Source organism: Mastacembelus armatus, chromosome 3 (assembly GCF_900324485.2).
Source record: "Mastacembelus armatus chromosome 3, fMasArm1.2, whole genome shotgun sequence".
Taxonomy (NCBI): Eukaryota; Metazoa; Chordata; class Actinopteri; order Synbranchiformes; family Mastacembelidae; genus Mastacembelus; species Mastacembelus armatus.
Genome location: NC_046635.1, coordinates 14,862,558 through 14,886,913, shown reverse-complemented (window position 1 = coordinate 14,886,913; position 24,356 = coordinate 14,862,558). Strand labels below are relative to the sequence as shown.

The 24,356-nt window shown below is 39.4% G+C and overlaps 1 protein-coding gene across 1 annotated transcript in view; it reads left to right on the top strand.

Moving 5' to 3' along the window:
• Positions 1-24,356, top strand: part of LOC113138270 (CUB and sushi domain-containing protein 1) — a 950,854-nt gene that overhangs the window by 548,614 nt on the left and 377,884 nt on the right. The window contains exons 8-10 of the mRNA XM_033325108.1: positions 8,048-8,129; positions 14,830-14,954; positions 21,462-21,583. Of these exons, the coding sequence (XP_033180999.1) occupies positions 8,048-8,129; positions 14,830-14,954; positions 21,462-21,583 (329 nt within the window). The remainder of the gene's footprint in view (positions 1-8,047; positions 8,130-14,829; positions 14,955-21,461; positions 21,584-24,356) is intronic.

Genomic DNA, 24,356 nt, shown 5'->3' with positions numbered 1-24,356 from the left:
CCTATTGGCATACAGCTTCAGGTACCAAGTGAGGCCATTTTCCATGTCAGCCATGGTTTTTGACATGATGAGAGTTTCACAATAAAAGTCTACAGTTATTTATAGGAAGATATTACATTTTTGTAAATTGTAAGGAATATTCAAAATAAAGTCTAGATTCTTGAACAAGGTCCCAAGAGTGTCCTGCAGCACTTTGCCCTTTCAAAATAAAAGCCCCAAAATAGCATTTTCTCAATAAAACAGCCCTGAAACAGCAACTCAATATTAAAACGGACGTTGGTTATTGGCATACAGCTTCGAGCACCAGGTGAGGCCATTTTCTTTGTCAGCCATGGTTTCTGACATGGTCAGACTTTCACAATAAAAGTCTACAGTTATTTATAGGAAGATATCACATTTTTGTAAAGTATGAGGAATATTCAAAATAAAGTCCAGATTCTGTTGTGAGTTCCCATGAGTATCTTGCATATCTTGCATATCTTGCAGCTCTATGTCCTTTCAAAATAAAAGCCTGTTTATAGCATTTTCTCTAAATAAAAGCACCCTCACTACAGTCGGTATTTCTCGATTATCGCAATCGGTCGATTCAAAACGTGCTTCGGCGACGCGGTCTGCCTCGAGCTTTTCGCGGCGATCGGCAATCCCAACGCAATTTCTTCAGAAATTGCATCGTCTAGTTATTATTGCAACCTTTATTTAACCAGGAATTGAACATTAAACATTGAGAGTGACAATCTCTTTTTTAAGATTGTCCTGACCAAGGGCAGTAGTTTTGGATTTTGTTTTCCCTTAATAATAAAAACCTTCATTTAAAAACTGCATGTGATGTGTTTTCTTGGGTTATCTTTGACTAATATTTAAATTTGTTTGATGATCTGAAACAAAGTGTGACAAACATGCAAAAAAATAAGAAATCAGGCAGGCAGCCAACACTTTTTCACACCACTGTAAGTGCATAACTATAAAGAATGAAAGTACACATTATTGTTATGTGGTAGTGTGGTGGAACGATCGGAGCAGGACGCAAATGCAGAACAATATTTATTTTAGGATTCTCCAGGTGCAGGTACAGCTGAGAGCCTTCTCATCAACAGGGGAAATAAACAAACTCTGCCACTTGGCGTTGGACACAAACATAGGCCTACAGGACTCCACCAGTCAGTGTGAAACCAAATATACTAGGCTCTGATACTCGGTGTCAGACGAGAACATACAGAACTCTGCCACTCGGTGTAGAAGCAAACTTAGAATAAACTCCACCACTCGGTGTCAGAAACAAGTAAAGAATCCATTAGTAGAATACATTAGTATTAATATAAATCCTATTGGTGCTACTTACGTTAATCCTCCAATGAGGAGCGAAAGACCAGAGGAGGTATATATACAGTCGTCCATAAATATTGGGACATCGACACAATTCTAACATTTTTGGCTCTATACACCACCACAATGGATTTCAAATGAAACGAACAAGATGTGCTTTAACTGCAGACTGTCAGCTTTTATTTGAGGGTATTTACATCCAAATCAGGTGAACGGTGTAGGAATTACAACAGTTTACATACGTGCCTCCCACTTGTTAAGGGACCAAAAGTAATGGGATAGAATAAGAATCACAAATCAAACTTGGTTGCAAATCCTTTGCAGTCAATTACAGCCTGAAGTCTGGAACGCATAGACATCACCAGACGCTGGGTTTCATCCCTGGTGATGCTCTGCCAGGCCTCTACTGCAACCGTCTTCAGTTCCTGCTTGTTCTTAGGGCATTTTCCCTTCAGTTTTGTCTTCAGCAAGTGCAATGCATGCTCAATCGGATTCAGGTCAGGTGATTGACTTGGCCATTGCATAACAGTTCACTTCTTTCCCTTCAAAAACTCTTTGGTTGCTTTTGCAGTATGCTTTGGGTCATTGTCCATCTGCACTGTGAAGCGCCGTCCAATGAGTTCTGAAGTATTTGGCTGAATATGAGCAGATAATATTGCCCGAAACACTTCAGAATTCATCGTGCTGCTTTTGTCAACAGTCACATCATCAGTAAATACAAGAGAACCAGTTCCACAGGCAGCCATACATACCCACGCCATGACACTACCACCACCATGCTTCACTGATGAGGTGGTATGCTTAGGATCATGAGCAGTTCCTTTCCTTCTCCATACTCTTCTCTCCCCATCACTCTGGTACAAGTTGATCTTGGTCTCATCTGTCCATAGGATGTTGTTCCAGAACTGTGAAGGCTTTTTTTAGATGTCGTTTGGCAAACTCTAATCTGGCCTTCCTGTTTTTGAGGCTCACCAATGGTTTACATCTTGTGGTGAACCCTCTGTATTCACTCTGGTGAAGTTTTCTCTTGATTGTTGACTTTGACACACATACACCTACCTCCTGGAGAGTGTTCGTGATCTGGCCAACTGTTGTGAAGGGTGCTTTCTTCACGAGGGAAAGAATTCTTTGGTCATCCACCACAGTTGTTTTCTGCGGTCTTCCGGGTCTTTTGGTGTTGTTGAGCTCACCAGTGCGTTCCTTCTTTTTAAGAATGTTCCAAACAGTTGTTTTGGCCACGCCTAATGTTTTTGCTATCTCTCTGATGGGTTTGTTTTGTTTTTTCAGCCTAATGATGGCTTGCTTCACTGATAGTGACAGCCCTTTGGCTCTCATCTTGACAGTTGACAGCAACAGATTCCAAATGCAAATAGCACACTTGAAATGAACTCAGGACCTTTTATCTGCTCATTGTAATTGGGATAATGAGGGAATAACACACACCTGGCCATGGAACAGCTGAGAAGCCAATTGTCCCATTACTTTTGGTCCCTTAACAAGTGGGAGGCACATATGCAAACTTTTGTAATTCCTACACCGTTAACCTGATTTGGATGTAAATACTCAAATAAAAGCTGACAGTCTGCAGTTAAAGCACATCTTGTTTGTTTCATTTGAAATCCATTGTGGTGGTGTATAGAGCCAAAAATGTTAGAATTGTGCCGATGTCCCAATATTTATGGACCTGACTGTACATTCGGAAACTCAAGGCTAATTGAACACAGGTGAAACTCATTCAAATGATGAAAAATAAAGTTACTTGTAACCAGAACAGATAACACAGGATATTGAGCACCAAAATCAAAGTCCATGACTGGAAACAGAAATGTTTCTCCCCTCCCCGTGGAGGCACCCAGGAGGCATCCAGAACAGATGCCCGAGCCACCTCAGCTGGCTCCTCACAATGTGGTGGAGCAGCGGCTCTACTCGGAGCTCCTCCCATGTGGGTGAGCTCCTCACCCTATCTCTATCTTGTCCTTTCGTTCATGACCCAAAGCTCATGAACAGAGGTGGGTAGAACAGCCAAAATTTGTGCTCAAGTAAGAGTAGCATTATTTGAAAACATAACTCAAGTAGAAGTAAAAAGCAGTCATCCAAATAATTATAAATAATGAAAAAGTAAAAAAGTATCTGGTGAAAAACTACTTAAGTACTGAGTAACTGCACAAAATGTCAGATTTTTTTTTTTTTTTTTTTTGTTAAGACAGGTAATCAGACAGAAAAATATAAATTAAAGTGCAAAATTAAAGTGCAAATTCTGGTATTTCCACTTAATAAAAAAATGACAAAGTAAATTTTACAAAATAACAAATTCAGATACAAGAAACACAAATTTCCAAATCTTCTCACTTTTTCAGAACATAAAGATTTTGAAACCAACAAGAGGTAATGTATGGTTGAATCCTGCAAACTATTTCCAGGGACAAGATATAAATATACTGATTATTCGCTTGCCCTCCAAATGGCACAGCAGACAGCGCATTATATAGCCGTTCTTTGCACCGTGTGTAAGCGAAACATGCTTTGTAATGCTTACAAAGAGGCAAATGGAGACAGTTGCCTCTGCCATTTTCAGCTAAGTGAAGAGTTTGTGCTGCTATGCCGCCGACAGTTTACAGTGGGTACGGAAAGTATTCAGACCCCTTTAAATTTTTTCACTCTTTGTGTTATTGCAGCCATTTGCCAAAATCCAAAAAGTTCATTTTATTTCTCATTAATGTACACTCAGCACCCATCTTGACAGAAAAAAAACAAAATGTAGAAATTTTTGCAAATTTATTACAAAAGAAAAACTGAAATATCACATGGTGAGCGTAGGAATGTAGATTGACCGGTAAATCGAGTGCTTCGTCTTTCAGATAAGCTATTTCTTCACCACATTTACCTCCAAATTTCACTTAACTGCAGCACTTGGATAAATGTCACATTCCCCCACTGCAGCAGTGACATAATCTCTCTCTCCTTATGTCATGTTCATTACTGTTTACTAAATGGTCCGAGGCCTCTTTAAAATTGCACTTTAAAACACTTTTTCCCCCTAAGAACTATTTTTTCAGGCAGTGTAGAAATGCCAAATTCCAAAAAGTTTACTTTTAGAGATGAAAGGTTTGTTGAAGAGGCTTTGATATTACTGGAAATAACGCTATGCATCACAAGCTTGTGTTTAAATGTTGAATGGTCTTTTAAGTGCAAATATGGGATTAAATCAGCTTGAGGGTTTTTTGACATCAGCCTAACAGTGATATTTGGCAGCTTTTTATTCTATACCAATCTCATGTTGTTTGCATGAGTTGGATTTGCTTTGGCAATATGAACCTTTATATTTGATGCCAGTGAAAGCCATTTGAACATGAGTGAGAGAGAGATGAGAGAGAGCAACAGAGAAAGTGTTTTTTAGATAGTTAGGTTTTTGGACAGAACATAAAATAACAGCAAAGCAATAACAGCTTGTTCTGTTTGCATCATATCTCACACGAACACGCACACACATACCCAACAAAATCACACAAACACAACAAATCATTCATCCATCTTTCATGCTAGAATGCGCAAAACTTCGGCATCCCTTTGTAAATTGCAGCTAATGTGTGTGACAGAGAAAAGGCGGGGTGAGCAAGCTGGGAATACAAAAGCAGAGAGAAAGAGTGAGTGGGAGAAGAGGCAGATGCTAAAGACAGGAAGAGAGGGAGAAGCAAGGAAAGGTGACAATATAAAGACAGGCATTAAAAGGTCAGCATTGCTCTTTCTTCAGAGCTTTCTTTCTTTTATCATCTTGTTCATTGTGCAGTTGTAGTCCTTTCTTTCCTTTCCCTTTCCCTTTTTGTGTTTTCCTAACCAATCATTATTCATACACAGTTCCTTTTAGACAAAGATAGTCTAAACAGGTGCCTGTCATGTTGTCTGGCCTCATTTACATGTCATTTTAGGCATGCAGTAGCTGCTTCTACCTAGTGTGAGAGTAAAATCAATTAAAGACCCCAAGAATGAGGTTGTTAAAAAATTGGGTTTGTGTTCTTTTAGGAACAGATCATGCAGATAGGAAAAACAGGAGGGAATGAAGTGCAATGAATGTTATTATTGAATATTTTATTAAATGTGTATGTAATTTTTGCACACTACGTTGGTATTTGCCTACAAGTGTTTTTGAAAAATTCATTTTTAAAATCCAAATGTGTGCATAGATAAAGTTCTACTGAATGTCCTTGGAGATTTTATTAGACTGAAACACGAAAAACAAGGCCCTGTATAATACCGTGTCCTTGAAATGTTGAAATGTGTACATTTTTCAGGTTAGGTAGCAGGATGAATTGCCCTAATGTGGACCACTTAAATTGTGATGCCTGTAGGTCTTATTGAAACAAATGAGGTCAATGGTTAGCATGGTTAGCAAAAGCTGTAACATCACATATGTAATATGTGATCAAAGTCATATGATATCTCAAATGTCCAATCACAGGTTAGGGTGCAGCAACCTTCAGATGCCCCCATGTGGAGACCATCCAAATTTAATGTTAAAGATATAAATATTTTATAAATAAAATAATGTTTTTATTATGTTGTATTTATCCATCCATCTTTTTCCTGAAAGCCAGGGTCACAGGGATCTGCTGGAGCCTATCCCAGCTCTCTCTCGGGTGAAAGGCAGGGGTACACCCTGGACAGGTCACCAGTCCATCACAGGGCCACATAGAGACACACAAAGACAGACAACCTCACACACTCACCTACGGGCAATTTAGATTCACCAATCAACCTAACATGCATGTTTTTGGACTGTGGGAGGAAACCGGAGCACCCGGAGTAAACCCACGCAAACTCCACACAGAAAGGCCGGGTTGCGAACCCACAACCTTCTTGCTGTGAGGCAACAGTGCTAACCACTCATCCACCATGCTGCCCTGTTGTGTTTATGACATGTTTATTTTTCAAGAAATATTATAATATAGTGTAAATATACTTTATATGTATCATTTCAATCAAAATATCCATGGTCCTTACAAAATGGGACAGCATCATTTGCCTAATGTGGGATGGTTACAAAAGGGCTTGAGTCAGGCAGAAATTGTGTGGAGGAGCAAGGATTGTGGAATAATAATGATTATTGACATGTTTAATGTTCTATATATTTCAGACATTTACCATTTTAAAGTCAGGGATACTGGAAATAAAATTCTGAGTTTAGACGATAACAATGCATTTCAAAAGCACAAATATTCATTGAAATTAAATAAAATCCATGTAGTTTATTCATCCATTGAACATCCAGTGGAGAGTGTGCTATTTTTCCAGGAAATGAGTTCCCACTGTGTCACACATAGATTGCACTTCACTATTACTGTTATGAAGTGATGGTGTTGGTGGTGAAGGAGGAGAGGAGAGGACCCAAATGCAGGGCAAGTTCTTTATTAACCTGGGTTGACCAGGCTCGGGCAAACACATACAATATCTCGGCCACTTGGCGGGCAGGCAGGGAGAAACAAAAACGCCACTCGGCGTAAAAACAAAAACCTTCTCTTCCTTGAATATAACGTAACTCACATACATTAAACATGCACATGTAATGCAATACTCCGACGGGGAACAAAGAAACACAGGGGATATATATATAGACAAGACTCAGACTAATGACCAACAGGTGAAACTAGTCAGACCTAATGAACATAAAGCTACCTTACTATTGCAACAACACATCATCAGTAGGGTAAAACTAACCTGTCTCACGACGGTCATGAGGAAACAGGAACTAACCAAACTAAAAGTCCAAAAACCAGGACTCAGACAATAACAATTACGTACTTGTCTTTTTCTCTGATGAACTGAAAATAATGGGAGTATGTCAATCTCTCAAATGTAGAATCGATCTCAACCATCAAATAGCAACAGGAAATAAACATACTATTTTACCTACAGAATTTATTATTGGTAGCTTTCAGTATTAAAGTTAATATTCAGTTTGGGGTTGTCAAAAATCATGTGGTTGATTTCTAATAATGCCAGGGATTTGTCTTTTCAGTGTGTTCTACTCCTATATTACTTTATACCTTTTACAATGTGTTATTTTTTTAAGTACGTTGTAGTATCTGAATGTATGGAATTGTACTGTGATTTTAACAGCTTTCTGAATTATATTCACAGGTCAAAGTAAATTGTTTGTATAAGGTACACTTATTAGACTTACTGTTTTTCGTGTATTTTATCCAATACAAAATCACAACACAAGATAAGAATTCCCCAGTCTATTAGTCTACACATAAAATCATTTAAATGAAGGCAGATTGCCTTACAGCATGGATGGAAAGCTTACCTATAGCTTACAATTAGGACTGTGTGTTGGTGTAACAAGTTCCTATCCATTAGCTTAGACAGATATTGTCGAAATGCATTTATTTTGTGTTGGTTGGACTTAAAACAGACAGATTATTTGTGAGAGGTTGATCATGGTAATGTGAAAACTCGAATCAGGGTTCTATGCTTTGATGAAAAACTTTATTATTGTTACAGCTAAATGTCACCTAAAAAATGAACAGAAATGCAAATGGTCTTATGTATTTTTCAAACATATTGCTTAATCAGCTGAGAAAAGATCTAAAGATTTAGGATGTAACAATTCCAACTAAGTGCCCCATTGTGTCAATTCTCAATAACAGTTAGAGGTATTTCTCACATCATGAAACTACTTAAATGCCTGTGGTCACAACAATGATTTTTCTCCCCTTGTTTTCAGTGAGTCAAAGTGGGCTTGCTGGTGATGTTTGTCCAGATCCTGGAGTTCCAGAAAATGGCAAGAGGATGGGCTCAACCTTTCAGTAAGCTCACTTTGTAATGTATATTCTCAGAGTACATCATCTAAAACATCTATTAGTGCAGTGGTTCCCAAAGTGGAGGGCAGGAGCCCTGGGAGGGTGTGATGCATGCTTGAGTACCAATAGCATAACATGAGACACTTTCGGACCGGAGGAACATTTTCACATTTCTTAGAACCTTTGGAGCATGTTCCCCTTTTTTGTATGTTTGCACTGCATGAACTGAGAACTATAGCTGTTCCTAGGGGAACAGGGGGGGACTTTTTTAGCTTCTACTTCAGTGCCCACGTTCAGACTTCTATCTCAATCTGTACATGGTCTTGGGTCTATTGTCATTGTAATGTGACAAACAAAAAATAGTTACTTCAACGTTCTTATTGACGGTGTGAACTTTGTGAGAGAGCTCCCAGGCAAACACAGCATTACAACAGAGGATGTCTTAATCAACTCAAAGCACAGCTTACGAACAAACACTAACTTAGTATGTTGTGTGTCTGAAAATCTTAATGTTTGCTTGAGACAGTTTGAAAGGGAAGAAGTTATTTTATTTTGTTCAAGAAGTTGTAGTTTTGTATGAATTAGCCTGTTTAATCCAACTTAAACAATTTTTTTCCCCACATATATTTGTGTATTTCCTGTGCCTAATGACCCCAAAGCATTTCAGCTGACAAAAAATGGTCAGTATGAAAATTAATACTTGAATTGGACACATCTGGGATTTTCTTTGGTGTAGTACAGCCATTTTATCTTCTGTCTGCCTACACTGTCTGCCTTTGTATCTGTGGATTTGTTTCACAGTGTGTTGTGAAAAAGACTTAAAATCCAGGAGGTCAGTATGACCAAGCTTTATCGCATTGTATGGCATGGTCTTCCTTGATATCCTTATAAGAGTGTAGTACCCCTGATGACTATATACAGGCACATTTCTAGAAGTCTCAATAGCTGCATGGATACTATCACATTCCATTTGGCTGTGTCCAGATTCCATGAATTTATGGTCAATAATTGAAATTGGCAAGTTTTTTATTGCATGGAGACACATGGCACTAAAGCTGGAATTCCTGTTTTGCCCTCCACATGTGTCAGAGTACAGCATCACATGATCAGTGTTTGAAAATGAGAACAGATAACTTGAACATGCATGTACTGATCTCAGACGGTCCACATCCTCCTTCACCTCCATGCCACATGTAGCAATTTGCCATCTTACCACCTAACTCATAGACTGTCAGGTTGTAGATGCTTACATTTGTTGAGTAATAGAGACTGCTCACATTACTCCATGGAGTGGTAAGGACTTGCTCAAGATCAAAAGTGATTACCTTGAATGTAGACGTTTGTTTGGCTTGTCTTTTATCTTATTCTTTGTGCTCTTTGCTGTATCTTTCCGGCATTAGTGACTCAACTGTATAGAAAGACTTGTTATCTCTGATTTAATTTTTGCTCTCTTCTGAGATTTTGATACCTGGTGAGTGCTTTCCCTGCTGGCTTGTCTGAGACATTCTGTCAGGATCATTTTTGTGACTTCCTGTTTCTTTTATTTTGAAGGATCCTGACAGGAACTGGTTTTTGTTTTATTCTGTTCTCTTTACGTTGACCTAATTAGTTATTGTGCTCACCTGTGTCTTGTTTTGCTCCTTTGCTTTATATTCCTTTGTTCAGTCACGTTTTAGTTGCCAGGTTGTCTGTTGATACCCTTGCATTCTTATTTGGAATTTTGATCATGGACTGCCTTTGTTCTCCCAGGTTTGAGTTAAGTGTCTGCTAGTGATGGGCAAGTGAAGCCTCATGAAGCACTGAGGCTTTCCTGACAATTGTGCCGAAAAAGATTCAAAGCTTCGAGACTTCAGTGACAGTGACATCTGGTGGACAACTGAAGCAATAGCAACCTCTAAAGAGCACGAATGAAGCACTGGCACTGTTTCAATCCCATGACAGCAATAAAAGTTCAGACCTCTTGAAATCAAAATGATCCCAAACTTTAGAACGTCGCTTATTGGTGGGACTCGCCGTGAAACTTGCCAGAATACTCTCACTCTCTCTCCAAATCCTGAAGCAGAATGATGCATCTTATATAGCTGGTATGGCACCAAACCACTCAAATCCGTCATACCTGTCAAGCTGTCATTGCCTCAGAATGCACTGAAACGCCATGAGCCAATGACACACACTGAAAGACTATGAGCCAAAGAAAAGCTTTGAAACACTTTGAAGCAATGAAGCGCGAAGCGAAACAGTGATGACATCTTCGAACGTCATCAGTCACGTGACATTGGTGTTTTGATACAAGCTCCGACACAGTGTTTCGAATCACTCCGCTTCAGGAAGAGTGACACAGCTCCGAAGCCTTGGTATCATTTGCCCATCACTAGTGTCTGCCACCTTTTGTATTTGTTTTCTGGTCTTTTTCCCATGTCTGGTGTTTCTCGTCGAGCTCCCGTTTGTTCATGCCTTGTTCCCTTCTTGTGTTCATGTGTCTGTGTGGTTTGGTGTGTCTCCCCAAGTGTGTGTGACCCAGACAGCTCCATGCCTTGACTCCCTGTTCTTGCGTTCATGTGTCTGTGTGCTCTGGTGCGTCTCCCCAGGTGTGTGTGACCCAGACTGCTTCATGCTTTAACTCCTTGTTCTTATGGTCATGTGTCTGTGTGGTCTGGTGCGTCTCTCCAAGTGTGTGTGACCCAGACCCTCATGCCTTGTTCCCTTGTGTCCATGTCTTTGTCCCATGTTCATGTTTCATGTCCATGTGCTTCCCTGCCTGGATCTGTACCCGTCTAGTCTAGTGTCTGTTTCTTGCTTTTTTGTCTTGCATAGTTAAAGTTTTGACCTGAACCTTGAGTACCAGAGTGGGCGCATCATTGGGCCTAAAAATTAATAATAATTCCCGAACCTGACACATTCCTAGATTATTAGAGGACTGACCTTTCGCTGCAGACCTGACAAATTTCTCTGAGATATCAAGTGTCTTCAAAAAGAAATCGTTGCACACTTGAATTTGTTTTGCCTGTGTTAGTTTGTGCTTAATTAAGTTCTGCCTCTTTGACTTAGTATGTGTCTGTCTCTTTTGCCTGCTTGTTACTGTGTGGTTAATGATAAAGTCCTTCTGTCTTGCTAGGTCTCCCTTTCCCCAGAACCAAAAATGCTTTCCCTCTCTGACTGAGGGAAGTTGTCATTGCATTTTTAAGTAGTGCAGTCTTTTCCCCTGACCTTACGAGCTGGAGCATTAATGTTTTTTATATTCGCATAGCTTTGGCCTGTGACACTGAGCCTTTTTCATATATTTTTCTTCCAGCTATTTGGGTCTCTCTTTGTTTTCTTCCCCCCTTTACTGTAACCTCACTCTGATCCTGAATTTCTTTCTCTCACTGGGTCTATATTCAAGATTATATACTGTTTCTGTTCCTCAGTCCTCATCGCTGTACCTGCACGGTCCCCTGTATTTTCCACTCTCACTGGCACCAGATTCAAGATGATATGCTGGTCGGGTTGCTCAGTACTCATGTCTGTCGCTGCATCTCTGCACTGTCAATCTACTGTGCCTACTACACTTCTCTCTCTCTCTCTTCTGTGTCTGCTCCACTGTTTTGTTTGTGCCCTGTGTTCCTGCATTCAGCCTTTCCTGTAATACATAAACATACTATGTTTCTGTAGTTATCTCCATTATTAGTGGCTAATTCCCCAAGACAGCTAAAGGCCTAAAGGCTAGCCTTAACTTTACTGAAACATGTGGAGTTAAAACTATCTGTGGTATGCTTACAGTTCAGTCCTTTGGTTTTACACCCATATATGTATATATATTGAATTTGTGTATATATATATACACAGTGGGTACAGAAAGTATTCAGACCCCTTTAAATTTTTCACTTTGTCATTGCATCCATTTGCCAAAATCAAAAAAGTTTTTTAATAAATTTGCAAAAATTTCTACATTTCAGTTTTTTTCTGTCAAGATGGGGTGCTGAGTGTACATTAATGAGAAATAAAATGAACTTTTTTGATTTTGTCAAATGGCTGCAATGACACTGATGACCGGCAGGGTGTATGCGTTGATAGCTTGGACCTTGTTCTTCCCATTTAGCTGGCTTCTTAGGACTTGCCTTACTCTCTGTAGGTATCTGGCTGTGGCTGCTTTCCTTGTGGCTGCTTCTTGGTTCCCATTTGCCTGTGGGATTCCAAGGTACTTGTAGCTTTCCTCAATATCCCCTAATCTTCTTCTTTTTTTTTGTAGCATTTCCTCTGTCACAAAATCTTTGAAATACATATATGGTGTCCAGGTAAACCTGGTCTTCAGTTCAGTTGGAGTTCAGCCTGGAGTTCAGCCTCCAGTTCAGCTGGAGGAGCTGTTGAGTTTGAGGAATGTGTTGAGGAAAACTGTTCAAACCTTTTTTTTTTCCCACTGATACTCCTTCCTTTTCACTTTGCTGCTTGTTGACTGCTTTGGTTTTGTGTCATTTGGATTTGTTGTGTCCTCTTCTGAAGCTTCTGGATCTTCCTCATCATCACTACTATCTGATTTTTCCTCAATCCTTGCAGGAGGAGTCCATTCCTCATCATCATCTTCCCCTAGCTGCTCCATGTCACTAGCATTACCATCCAGCATCATGTTCATAGCACTGTTGAAACTGTAATATTTTGCCATCTAAAAACACACACACACACACACACACACATAGGACCACACAAAAAAGATTGTGTATTTTTTGTGTATTTTATTGAAAACCAGTAAGCACAAAGTTACTAGCAAAAGTATCATGGCATCATCATCATACAAGTTGCATGTGCTAAACCTTTGCTCCAAATGTACCAATTTATGCAATTAAAAATTTTAATTACCTAACTTTAAAAATAAAATGACTATATGTTGCTTGATTTTATGTATAATGCATCAAATGCAATAAAATGACAATCGACTGATTTAGAGTTGTATGATCTTATATATCCGCTGTATCAAATTTGATACGCACATTTTCAACACGGTTTTACTAAAGCATAAATTATGAAATATTTAATTATTTCACATTACATCAATCAACTGTTCCTATTGAGGTTTCAGTAACAGTTTGAATCTTTTTCTTACCTTAAGAGGAGTTTTCATTGTGAGGTCCATTGGCCTGCTCTTTGTCAAAAGGGTAGTCTTGACATTGCAGTACTTGTACCATCCCTGGTTGTTTATCTTATTGGGTCACAGAGTTTCATAGTCATAAATTGTCAGAGGATATCACTCCTGCCTCACTCGGGAATATGATCATATTCTCCTGCCTTAGGTTTGCTACACTCCTGTGTTTCTATCACTTATTTGTAATGAGGTAGGCCAGTAGCGTTAAGGACCCTGCCTAAGGGCCCACACTGGTGACTGTAAAATTCAGTCCAGGACTGGAGGTCTAAACTTGTAATTCAGCCAGTATAGGCAGAGGAGAACTAGCATTTTTCACTGTATTATAGTAATTTTTAATCATCATCAGTAGCACTTCTTTCCAGCAACACACTAATCAGTAGGCCTATTTACTAGTTTGCATGACTAATTAGAATTGCTAAGAACTTTTTGTAAGTAGGACCATGGCTAATTAAGACTTGGTGGACATAGGGATTTTAAATGATGCACTCTGTGTCACCTAATCAGTAGAAAGGGAGGCATTTAATCAGGAGTGAGCAATCATAAAATAATCACCTCTCCCTATGACTCATCGACTTTTCAGTAGCAGCTAAACTGTTATGTTTCTTTTATGGTTAGGAGAGACTTTTATACTTTCATTTTTACTTAAATATTTTTTTGTAATCTCCAGCTTTTCTTTACTTCCTTTTCTTTACCATTAGCAATTATGATTGTACAAACACTGTAGGGGAGATGTCTAAGTTAGTCAAAGGTCATTACCTCCATGTTTTTGTGTGTTTGGTATGTGTTACAGGTTTGCATCTAATTATCATTTAGCACTGGGATGCAAGAGCTAGAACAGAATAGTGGTTTGATTGTGTAAACCAGAAAAGAAAATAAGAACATAGCTAGAGAGAGAGCTAAAGATTTCTGTACTGGAATTGAAAGTTTCATAGTGAGCAGTTGGATGTAAGGTAAGGTATTTTCAGTGTAATCAGCCTTAGTAGTTTTGAAATTGGTGAAGTTTAGTGGCTGAACTTTCCATGACAAAAAAGACTAACAGAGATTTAGCCAACCATTACAGCTCTCCAGTATTGAACAACAGGGTTGAACAGAACCCTGCATAGTGAATGTTTGGCCAGGTGGTAGACTGGTGTATATCAGCAGGGAGGAGACATTAAGTTTTACAGACAAGACACCCAGCAGACTTTCACTTAAATGGCTGAATCTCCCTCTCACGTGTTAAACAGCAGGGTGTTGGAGAGAATGAGGTAACAAGAATAATCAGTGCAAGAGTGAAAGGAGAGGAGCCATTACAACTCGAGAAAAGGCAGCAAAGCAAAAAAGTGGAGAAATATAATTAAAAAGGGCCAGACAGAAAGAGAGTTATTACAGATCCCAGCTGGATCATCAGTGATAATGGTTATCTTTTACAGACATCATAAAAAGCCAAAGGGTCCAATTTTCCTTTCATACTGGCAATGATATAAGAGGTCTCTCAAAATATCACAATATCACCTGACTGTAAGTTTGTGAAGTAGTTTGGGCTAGAATCAACATTACAACTATTGCTATTTCTGACAGGTGTTGTAACTATTGTGTCTCCTCATCTAGAGTTGGCTCCAGTGTCCAGTTCAGTTGTGATGACAGCTATGTGCTTCAAGGATCTAAAAGTATCACATGTCAGCGAGTCACTGATACACTGGCTGCCTGGAGTGACCACAGACCTATATGTAGAAGTAAGTTTATCCATCATTCCCATTGGAACTTGTTTCATTTCCTAAGGTGTGTATTGTATGATGAGCTAGGAGGAATCCGGCTTGCAGGCACAGTGGAGAGTACAGTATATATATATATATATACAGTGGGTACGGAAAGTATTCAGACCCCTTTAAATGTTTCACTCTTTGTGTCATTGCAGCCATTTGCCAAAATCAAGATATTTCAGTTTTTCTTTTTTAATAAATTCGCAAAAATTTCTACATTTCTGCTTTTTTCTGTCAAGATGGGGTGCTGAGTGTACATTAATGAGAAATAAAATGAACTTTTTTGATTATATATATATATATATATACATATATATATACACACACACACACACACACACACACACATCCATATGGGCTAGCTAGGCAATTCAAATCACTAAAACTTAACAAATACAATATACATTACATAATATAGTACATAAAAATGTCACAATTATGATTTTATTCATGTTGAATTTCTCTGACTTTTTATTTTTATGTTTAACTGCTTTGATTTTACATATGCCTTTTAATGCTGCATTACCTTAATGTGGCTAAAAACTGTGCATGGCAGGGCATTTTCCCTGGTAAGAAAAACAAGCCAATGTGAAGTTTGTAGGCTGTTTTAAAAATGGTAATGTAATCTTTCACCAGAGCCAGAAAAGTCTCAAAAGTTGTAAATCAACTTACAGGAATTAGTATTTACTAAGTATAAGAAAATGTCAAAACTCATATAAGAAAAGCATTGACTACAGTTTTTTAACCCTAGGTAGCTATGTTATATTGATAGTATGTGGTAATGCAGTAACTCTAAATGTAGGCCTATAGGATAACAGAAACATAATTATTATCACAGTGATTTGCATGTTGTTTGTTGATGTGTCAAAATCATGATTCACCTCCTTACTGACTGGCTGAGTGACTAAGTAAATACCTGTGGGTGGCAGAGCAATGATGCAGGGGCTCTTACTTCCCACATGTTTACTGACAGTACCCTGCTGGGTGTATTGCTACACAATAAGAGGCAGAAAGCTAGCATACACACCAAAGTGTACATGCACACAGCACACACTTATACTGACAGCTGTCCAAAAGACAATGTCAAACACCTCATAGCAACAGCAGAGTTTGCCTTAAGCTGTGTGTATGTTTGACAGATAGGCAGTTCCTGTGCTCAGACACATACTGTAGGGTCCCTGACACATCATATTATAGTATACATGTGTATGGTTGTGTGTGTCTGCACGTTAGGGGAAAATCATAATTGGATTGGTTGATTTTCAGTATGATAGTACTGTATTTCACAGCATAATAGCTAAACACATTCAAGTCTGTGTAGATTCTCAGTTGTCCAGGGAAAGTTATATAGAGGTTGAATCATGGCAACTAGACTTTCAGTTCTTTAAAGGTGAAACGTTTCGCCACCCATCCAAGTGGCTTCATCAGTCTAAACACATTCAAGGTAACATGTTTGACAGTGATTTATAACGTTTGATATTCTTAACATAAATATGTATAATTAGAAGAGGCCGTAATTAGAGAGGGATAAATTCTATGAGAAAGAGGGAGCACAGAAAAGAGAGTGACGAAAACAGGGTCATTGGGCTGTTACACACAAACAAACAGGTGGGCAGACAATAAAAACTCCTATACTCTGGTGCATTGTGTTATCTGGTGCGATCACTCATCATGCAAACCCATGAGCCTCTCTCTCTTCTGAGACTTTACTGTTAATTACAAGCTAGTGTCTAAGATGAATTGCCATGAATGTGTTTCTGTGATCACAGTGTGTTTCAGCTCTCTCTTCTAATTAACAGGCAGATGAGTCATTGGAGGTCCTCCTCTCACTCCCTTTCTCTCGGTTTATTTTCTGTTTCGTTTTTGCCTCTTGCCCTTCGTCTATCACTTTATTTTCTTTTCATTTCTTATATTACCCTCTCACCCTTTCTGTGCACATTGTCTGTCAACCTGTCTGTATTTGAAAACATATCATGTATTATTTTTACCCCTGCACAAACTTTAACTCCTCACTCTCTCAATAAGTTTATATAGTATTTCCTCCCTTCTCTTGTATACATTTGCTGTTGTGTAGTTGGCTTTATATCCCTCTAATGGCAGCAAGTGCCTCTAGCTAACTCATTATGAGGGCAAATATATGATCAGGTAAACGTTGGTGACTAAAACTGACCCCCAACCTAGATTTTAATTTGACTAAATTATGTGTTGCTAATGTTTTCTCCATCCCATTCCAATATGAGAGTAAAATATTAGACCAAAATATTAGGACCACTTCTCAATTTAATGCACTCCAGTAAAGTACCAACGCCCACTACAACCTCAATAATAAACAAGTTGAATTGCTTTTCTGACGGTGTTAACAAAAGCTAAATAATTACAAGCTCTGTCAAAGTAGAGTTCATGAAAGAGCTGTTTGATTCCATTAGACTGTACCCATAGACTGTAGGTGTATCTAACAAACCGGCCAATGTATGCTGCATTTTCAAAAAGGTCGTGTATAAATTGACTATTTGTAATAAAGATGTTAAATTTATTTAAGCCACTTGTTTGCTTGGATGTTTCATCCAGTGTGTTGTGACTCACCTTATTGACCTAGCTTTAATTACTGCTGTTTTGTGTGCACATGTTTTTGCAATGGACAATCATATTGAGATTGGATCCGCATTGTATTGTGTTTTGTTGCACTAATCCCCTCTCAGCCACATTGACTGAAAAGCTCATTGTGGTTCTTTGTGCGGGTCTTTGAGTGCGTCTTTGTCTTCTCAGGTAAATCCCATGACTGTTCATGCTCAGACACACCTTCCTGCATATGCCCTTTCTAAAAAAAAAAAAAAGTGTCTTAGAAAATTTAAATCAGTGTATTGTTTCCTGTGAATGAGTGAAAAAGATGGCTTTCACACATTGTGAAGCAAACACTTTACACTACAAGATGCATTTCTTAAAACAAACTACAGCCCACCTTCTTTCCTCGACTCAGCCCAGACCTGCTTGGGATGCAGTCATGCAATTTGTCCAGCAGGCACAGTTGGCTCAACACCAGAAAGGCAAAGAGAGACAGAGCAAGAAGTTTGACCTCCTCCTCTTTCACAGGGAGACAGGAAAAGAAGTTGCTGGGAACATAACTTGAAAATGGGACAACCACAGAGTTAACAAAGGACAAATAGGTTAACAACCTTTCCGAGAGGGAACTCTCCCAAGCAGAGAGAGATGTCCTAGCCAAGGCACTTCACTTTGTGGTCACCCCCAAACAAGTTCCTGTTGTGGACTTTATTACAGCCACAGAACCTGCCATTCACAACAATGGCTTATCTAATACCGAAGCAGAGGAACTCTGGCTAAAAGTCACTCTCTAGTTCTAAGCCACAACCCTCCCACCTCACCATCCAGGAGAGTAGGACCCTGTCATCCCTGTCCAAGGACAAGACTATTACCACCCTGCTTGCAGACAAAGGGAGATGCACAGTGGTCTTAAAGACAGCAGACTATCATGTAAAAGTAACCTCTCTCTTGGAAGACCAACAGACCTACAAAAAGTTAAGAAGGAACCCCAACAATACCTACAAGAAAAGGTGATTGACTTTTAAAACACCTGAAAAAAGGACAATGTCATTGACAGGACCCCTACTACAGGCTGTATCCAGGGGAGACCATCCCCTGCCTGTATGGGTTCCCTAAGATACACAGAGAAGGAGCCCATCGTCAGCAGCATAAATTCAATGACATAAAACATTGCCAAACACCTTGCTACTATCTTAGTGCCACTGGCAGGTCACACAGACCACCACATCCGGCATTCTGTGGAATTTGCCTCCTAATTCAGACATCTAAAACTGGATAGAGATAAAACTATGGCATCCTTTGATGTTACATCCCTCTTCACCAGCATCCCCACCACTGATGCTTTAACATCTGTTAGGACAAGACTAAAAGAGGACAGCACCCTCTCTATCAGGAGCAGACCAAATTTGCCTGCTATTGGACCTTTGTCTGAACACCACATACTTCTCATACATAGGTGAATTTTACAGAGAGAAACATGGATGTACCATTGGCTCCCCTGTGTCACCCATCGTTGCCAATCTGTACATGGAAGAAGTGGAAAAAAAGCTCTCAGCTCCTTCATAGAGATGGCACCAACCCATTGGTTCAGATATGTGGATGACACCTGGGTGAAAATCAAGACCCAGGAAGTTCAAGCCTTCACAGATCATATCAATGCAGTAGACACAAACATCAAATTCACCAGAGAACACCAAAGAAAACAAGCTAGCCTTTTTGGACTGTGAGGTCATCAATGGGTCTAATGGTAACCTAGAGATAGAAATCTACAGGAAACCCACACACACAGACCGATACCACGCACTGCAACACAAACTAGGAGTCATCAGGACTTTACACCACAGAGAAAACATCCATAGAGGCCAAGAGAAAGGAGGACACACATTTGAAGACAGCCCTCAAAACCTGTGGCTAACCTAAGTGGGCTTTTAACAAGGCAAGGCAGGAAAAAAGAGACAAAGATGAGCCTCAAGATCCACAGAGGAAAAACTTGGTCATTCCCTATGTAGCAGGTGTTTCAGAGAACTTAAACAGATTTTTGGGATAAAGTATTTACCAGTTCACTTCAAACCAACCAACACACTGAGACAGAGAGTGGTTCACCCTAAAGCCCAGACACCAAAACAAAAGAGGAGCAATGTAGTATATGCCGTCCAGTGTAATGAGGAATGCTCAGAACTGTACATTGGAGAAACCAAACAACCACTTAACAGGAGGATGGGCCAGCACAGGAGGAGCAGCTCCTCAGGAACAGTCAGATGTGCACCTCCATTTGACATCACGTCTTCATTTGAAGATTTGATCATGAGATCATTAGATCCTAACGACTCTCACCTCTCTCACCTCAAGTCTATTGTTTACCTAATGATCCTATTCAGTCCAAGTGTGAAGTGAAACCAACACAGGAGTGTGGGTCTAACTCTCACCCGATTTACACAGCTCACCTAACGAGCTTATTTGGGCTAAGTTGAAGTGAAACCAACATGAAACAAATTGGAGTTTCCATACCAGCTTTCTCTTAGACTGATGAAGCTACCCAACTGAGACTTATTTATTTGGGTTCACCAAAATGCCACATTTTACTGTCCTTTAACAATTTCAGTTTTGGTTGTATCACTGTGAAAAGAAATTCTGGCCTTGGAGCCAGTGTGCATGCATTACTTTTTTCCTGTATTGATGAATCCTGTGGTGGCACTGCGATGGACTGGTGACCTGTCCACGGTGTACTCCTGCCTTTCACACACAATGCCGCAGCCAGAGTCTTGACAGGAACTAGCAAGAGAGATCATATTTCTCCTATATTGGCTTCTCTTCATTGGCTCCCTGTAAAATATAGAATAGAATTTAAAATCCTTCTTCTCACATACAAATCCCTTCATAATCAAGCTCCTTCATACCTTAAAGACCTCATAGTACCATATTATCCCAATAGACCACTTCGCTCTCAGAGTGCAGGTCTACTTGTGGTTCCCAGAGTTTCCAAAAGCAAACTGGGAGGCAGAGCCTTTAGTTATCAAGTTCCTCTCCTGTGGAACCAGCTCCCAGCCTGGGTTCAGGAGGCAGACACTCTCCGTACTTTTAAGGCTAGACTTAAAACCTTCCTCTTTGACAAAGCATATAGTTTGGGCTGGCTTCAGGCAACCCTGAACCATCCCTTAGTTATGCTGCTATAGGCCTAGACTGCCCGAGGACCATCGGTGCACTGAGCTCCCCTACCCTAACCGCCCTTTCCCTTCCCCTCCCCTCTCTTCCTCTCCTCCCACCTCATGTATATTCCACCATTGAATGTCACTAACCTTGTGCTCTCTCTCTCCCCTAGCTTGTGCTCTCTCACTCTCTCTCTGTTCTCTCTGTACCTTCTGCAGGTGTCCCTGGTCCTGGAGCTGTATATCGCTGATGTGCAGTAACTGGTCCCACCAACCTGCAGTGTCTATTTGTTGTTTATTGTTGCTGTTCTTTTCTCTCTGCTCTATCCACTCACCCCAACCGGTCGAGGCAGATGGCCGCCTAAACTGAGCCCAGTTCTGCTGGAGGTTTTTTCTTCCGTTAAAGGGAGTTTTTCCTCTCCACTGTCGCCAAGTGCTTGCTCATAAGGGAATTGTTGGGTTTTTAGTTTTTGTAAAGTGCCTTGAGATGATTTGTATTGTGATTTGGCGCTATACAAATAAAACTGAATTGAATTGAATTGAAAGAGAGCTGGGATAGGCTCCAGCAGATCCCTGTGACTGTAGTTAGGAATAAGCAGGTATTAGATGATGGATGGATGAATGGATGAATCCTGTAGTCATTTTCTTTTTTCTATGCCACTGCCACCCCCTCTTTCTGTCTTATCTCTTATCTAAGAAGATATTTGTTATTTGTGAGCATAACTTTTGATTACCCTATAAATCTATTTCTTTCCTTTGTTGTCTTCTTCTGTAGCACGTACCTGTGGCAGTAACCTAAGGGGGCCCAGAGGGGTCATAACTACTCCTAACTACCCTGTTCAGTATGAGAACAATGCACACTGTGTGTGGGTCATCACTGCAATGGATTCTGGGAAGGTGAGCTTTTATTCAGCGTTTTATTTTCCTCTTTGTTTCACCAGGAGTTTTGATGAAAAAAAAAATCAATATAATCTGACATGGGGAAATTACACGTTCTTTGTCTGCAGTCTAAGACAAATTTATGTAGCTCACTGATGTCTTGATCCAAGTCTGGAGATTTCCCAATCACACCATCTACTGACTCATCAGGAGCATGGCCAGATGTTGTTGGGAATGTATACACACTTAAATACACAATTCTAAGTCACATTAATTGAGTTGTTATGAGGAAAATTAATCAGCTTGGATAGGCCTGTGATGTTAACTTTTTACATTGATTTTCAGTGTGATTTTGAATACAGCCATTTCAGGATGATGATTTTGGTTTCTATTGACTGTTATCTCATTTTGTTTTTAACAAGTTATACAATTTATTCCTCAAGATTTGATATGATTTAAGTGTTCCCTTAATTTCTTTGCAGTGTATTATTGATTTAAAAATGTTGAAAAATAATATAAATGAATACTGAGCTGCTGTGGTAATTAAAATGACTGTTAGGGAAGAAAAGTTAGGGAAAGTTAGGGAAGAAAAGACAACAAGAAAAAGCTATAAGCTGGGGTAGAAATTACATATTCAGAATTTTTTTTCCTGCTTGCTGACTGAATTCTGTTTGCATTGCTGAAGTCATGGTTTCCACACTATTTCTTTTTCTTTTTTGTTGTCATTGTTTTACAGATACTGAATAATTCCTCTGATATAGTATTCCAGGTTTCTCTGTCTATGGTTGTTTTTGTGTGGTGTAATCATCAGTTCATTTCTCATCACATATCCTGTCTTTGCTTCTCTCCTTTGCCTGCTCCTATACTCTTTGCCCTCACTTTTTCCCTACCCTCTCCCAACTTATCTTCGGCTTGCATCTCGTTTTCTTTTAGCATACTGCTTCTTTATGTTGTACTCCTCTATCCTCCATCCTCTACTCAGCTGTGCTCTCTTCCTGAATACTTTTTCTATCACCCTCTTTCCTCATTTTACTTTGTGTCTAAAATTTTAAGTTTGAAGATGGTGAAAGTAGAGAGAGAAAAGAGCATGGATGGTACTGATCTTATTGAAAACTACAGAGAAAAGGAGAGAGGGAAAGTGTAAAGGGGGTAAATGGGGCTGAATATTCAGCTAACTACTTCACATCGTAAAAGCGAGCACAAGGAAGGGAGAAAAAGGAAAAATGAATGTCCAAGCAGGTGCTTGATGTGACATAGAAGTGTTTTCTAAAGATGGATGGAAATGAAGTCTACTCACCTCTCAGTCGCAGAGAGAGTCGAATAAAGAAATACTGAGATTTAATTAGAGTGAAAAAAAGGGAGAAAAAAAATGCTAGAGAGAGATTGGCTTTTGTGTCTTTCTGACCTTCATCTTATGACCAGTAGCTTGTGTCAAGCTTTAATAAATGTTCATCTAAGTCTTACTTTGTCTGTGTAAATTTATCTAACTCAGCTAGCTATGAGGCTTCAATAACTTTGTATTTTGAGAAACGTTTGCACTTTTTTGTTTCAAACTTGTATCTGGCAGCGTTATGTTGTTCAAATCCTGTGACATCAGCTTTGCTACCATTGTGAGCTATATTTATTTTAAATGTCTTACAAGAAATCACAACTGTAGGTAAAATGAACTAATTGATGTTGCTTTAGTAGACATGTGCAGCATATTAGTGATTGTGCTTGTTGTGTTTTGAGAGATGTGCCTGTGTTGTGTGGGGTTTAAAATACAATGCAATATAATATAATAGAGTGACAGAGTATAATAGAGCCTAATCTAAATTAGTCACACAGTCATTAATATTCTGTCTTATACATCCAGTTGTAATATATACTGCCCAAGGTATCAGTATGCAGTGTGACATCACACATTTTGAGGCTTACAACATTGGAAAAAAATCAAACCTATTGTATAGCCTGACTATTATACGACACAGCAAATGTTGCCTGGGTGTTTAGCAGCAGTTGCCACAACTTTTTCATGAAGTGTAATTCTTAGATCCCCATCTCTTTTTGTACTGTGGGTGACACTCATTATCAACAGTGTAGTCGCCCTGGATTATAGGAAAGGCTTTTACAACTCTGCAGCAGGGAGTGGTTAGCACTATTGCCTCACAGCAAGAAGGTCCTGGCTTCGCAACCCGGCCTTTCTGTGTGAAGTGTGCATGTTCTCCCCGTGCTTACGTGGGCTTACTCTGGGCACCCTGGTTTCCTCCCACAGTCCAAAAACATGCATGTTAGGTTGATTGGTGACTCTACAATTGCCCATAGGAGTGAGTGTGGGTGTGGGTGGAGGTTGTTTGTCTTTGTGTGTCTATATGTGGCCCTGCAATGGACTGGTGACCTGTCCAGGTCAAATCACAGATATTCAACATTCTGGTTATGTGAAATATACCTAAAAAAAAGATATTAAATTCTTTTAATTAATGAAAATTTGTTTTCCATATCAGTAGGGGGAAAAATTATGGAATCATTAAATGTTGAAAAAATTATGAAATCATCTACCAAAACACACAGTTTGTACTTTGTTGATCCTCCTCTTGCTCTTATGAGAGCCTGAATTCTTTGGGGCATTGACTTCACTAATGAAAAACAATATTCTTCATCAAGCTGGTTCCAACTTTGTTGAATAGCAGTTGACAGATCAGTTTTGCAAGATGGAGCCTTGTCATCGACCAGTTCTTTTAATTTCCATATGCTTTTCCTGAAGAAAAGCTTTAACACTCTTTGCTCTGTGGCAAGTTGCATTATTATCCTG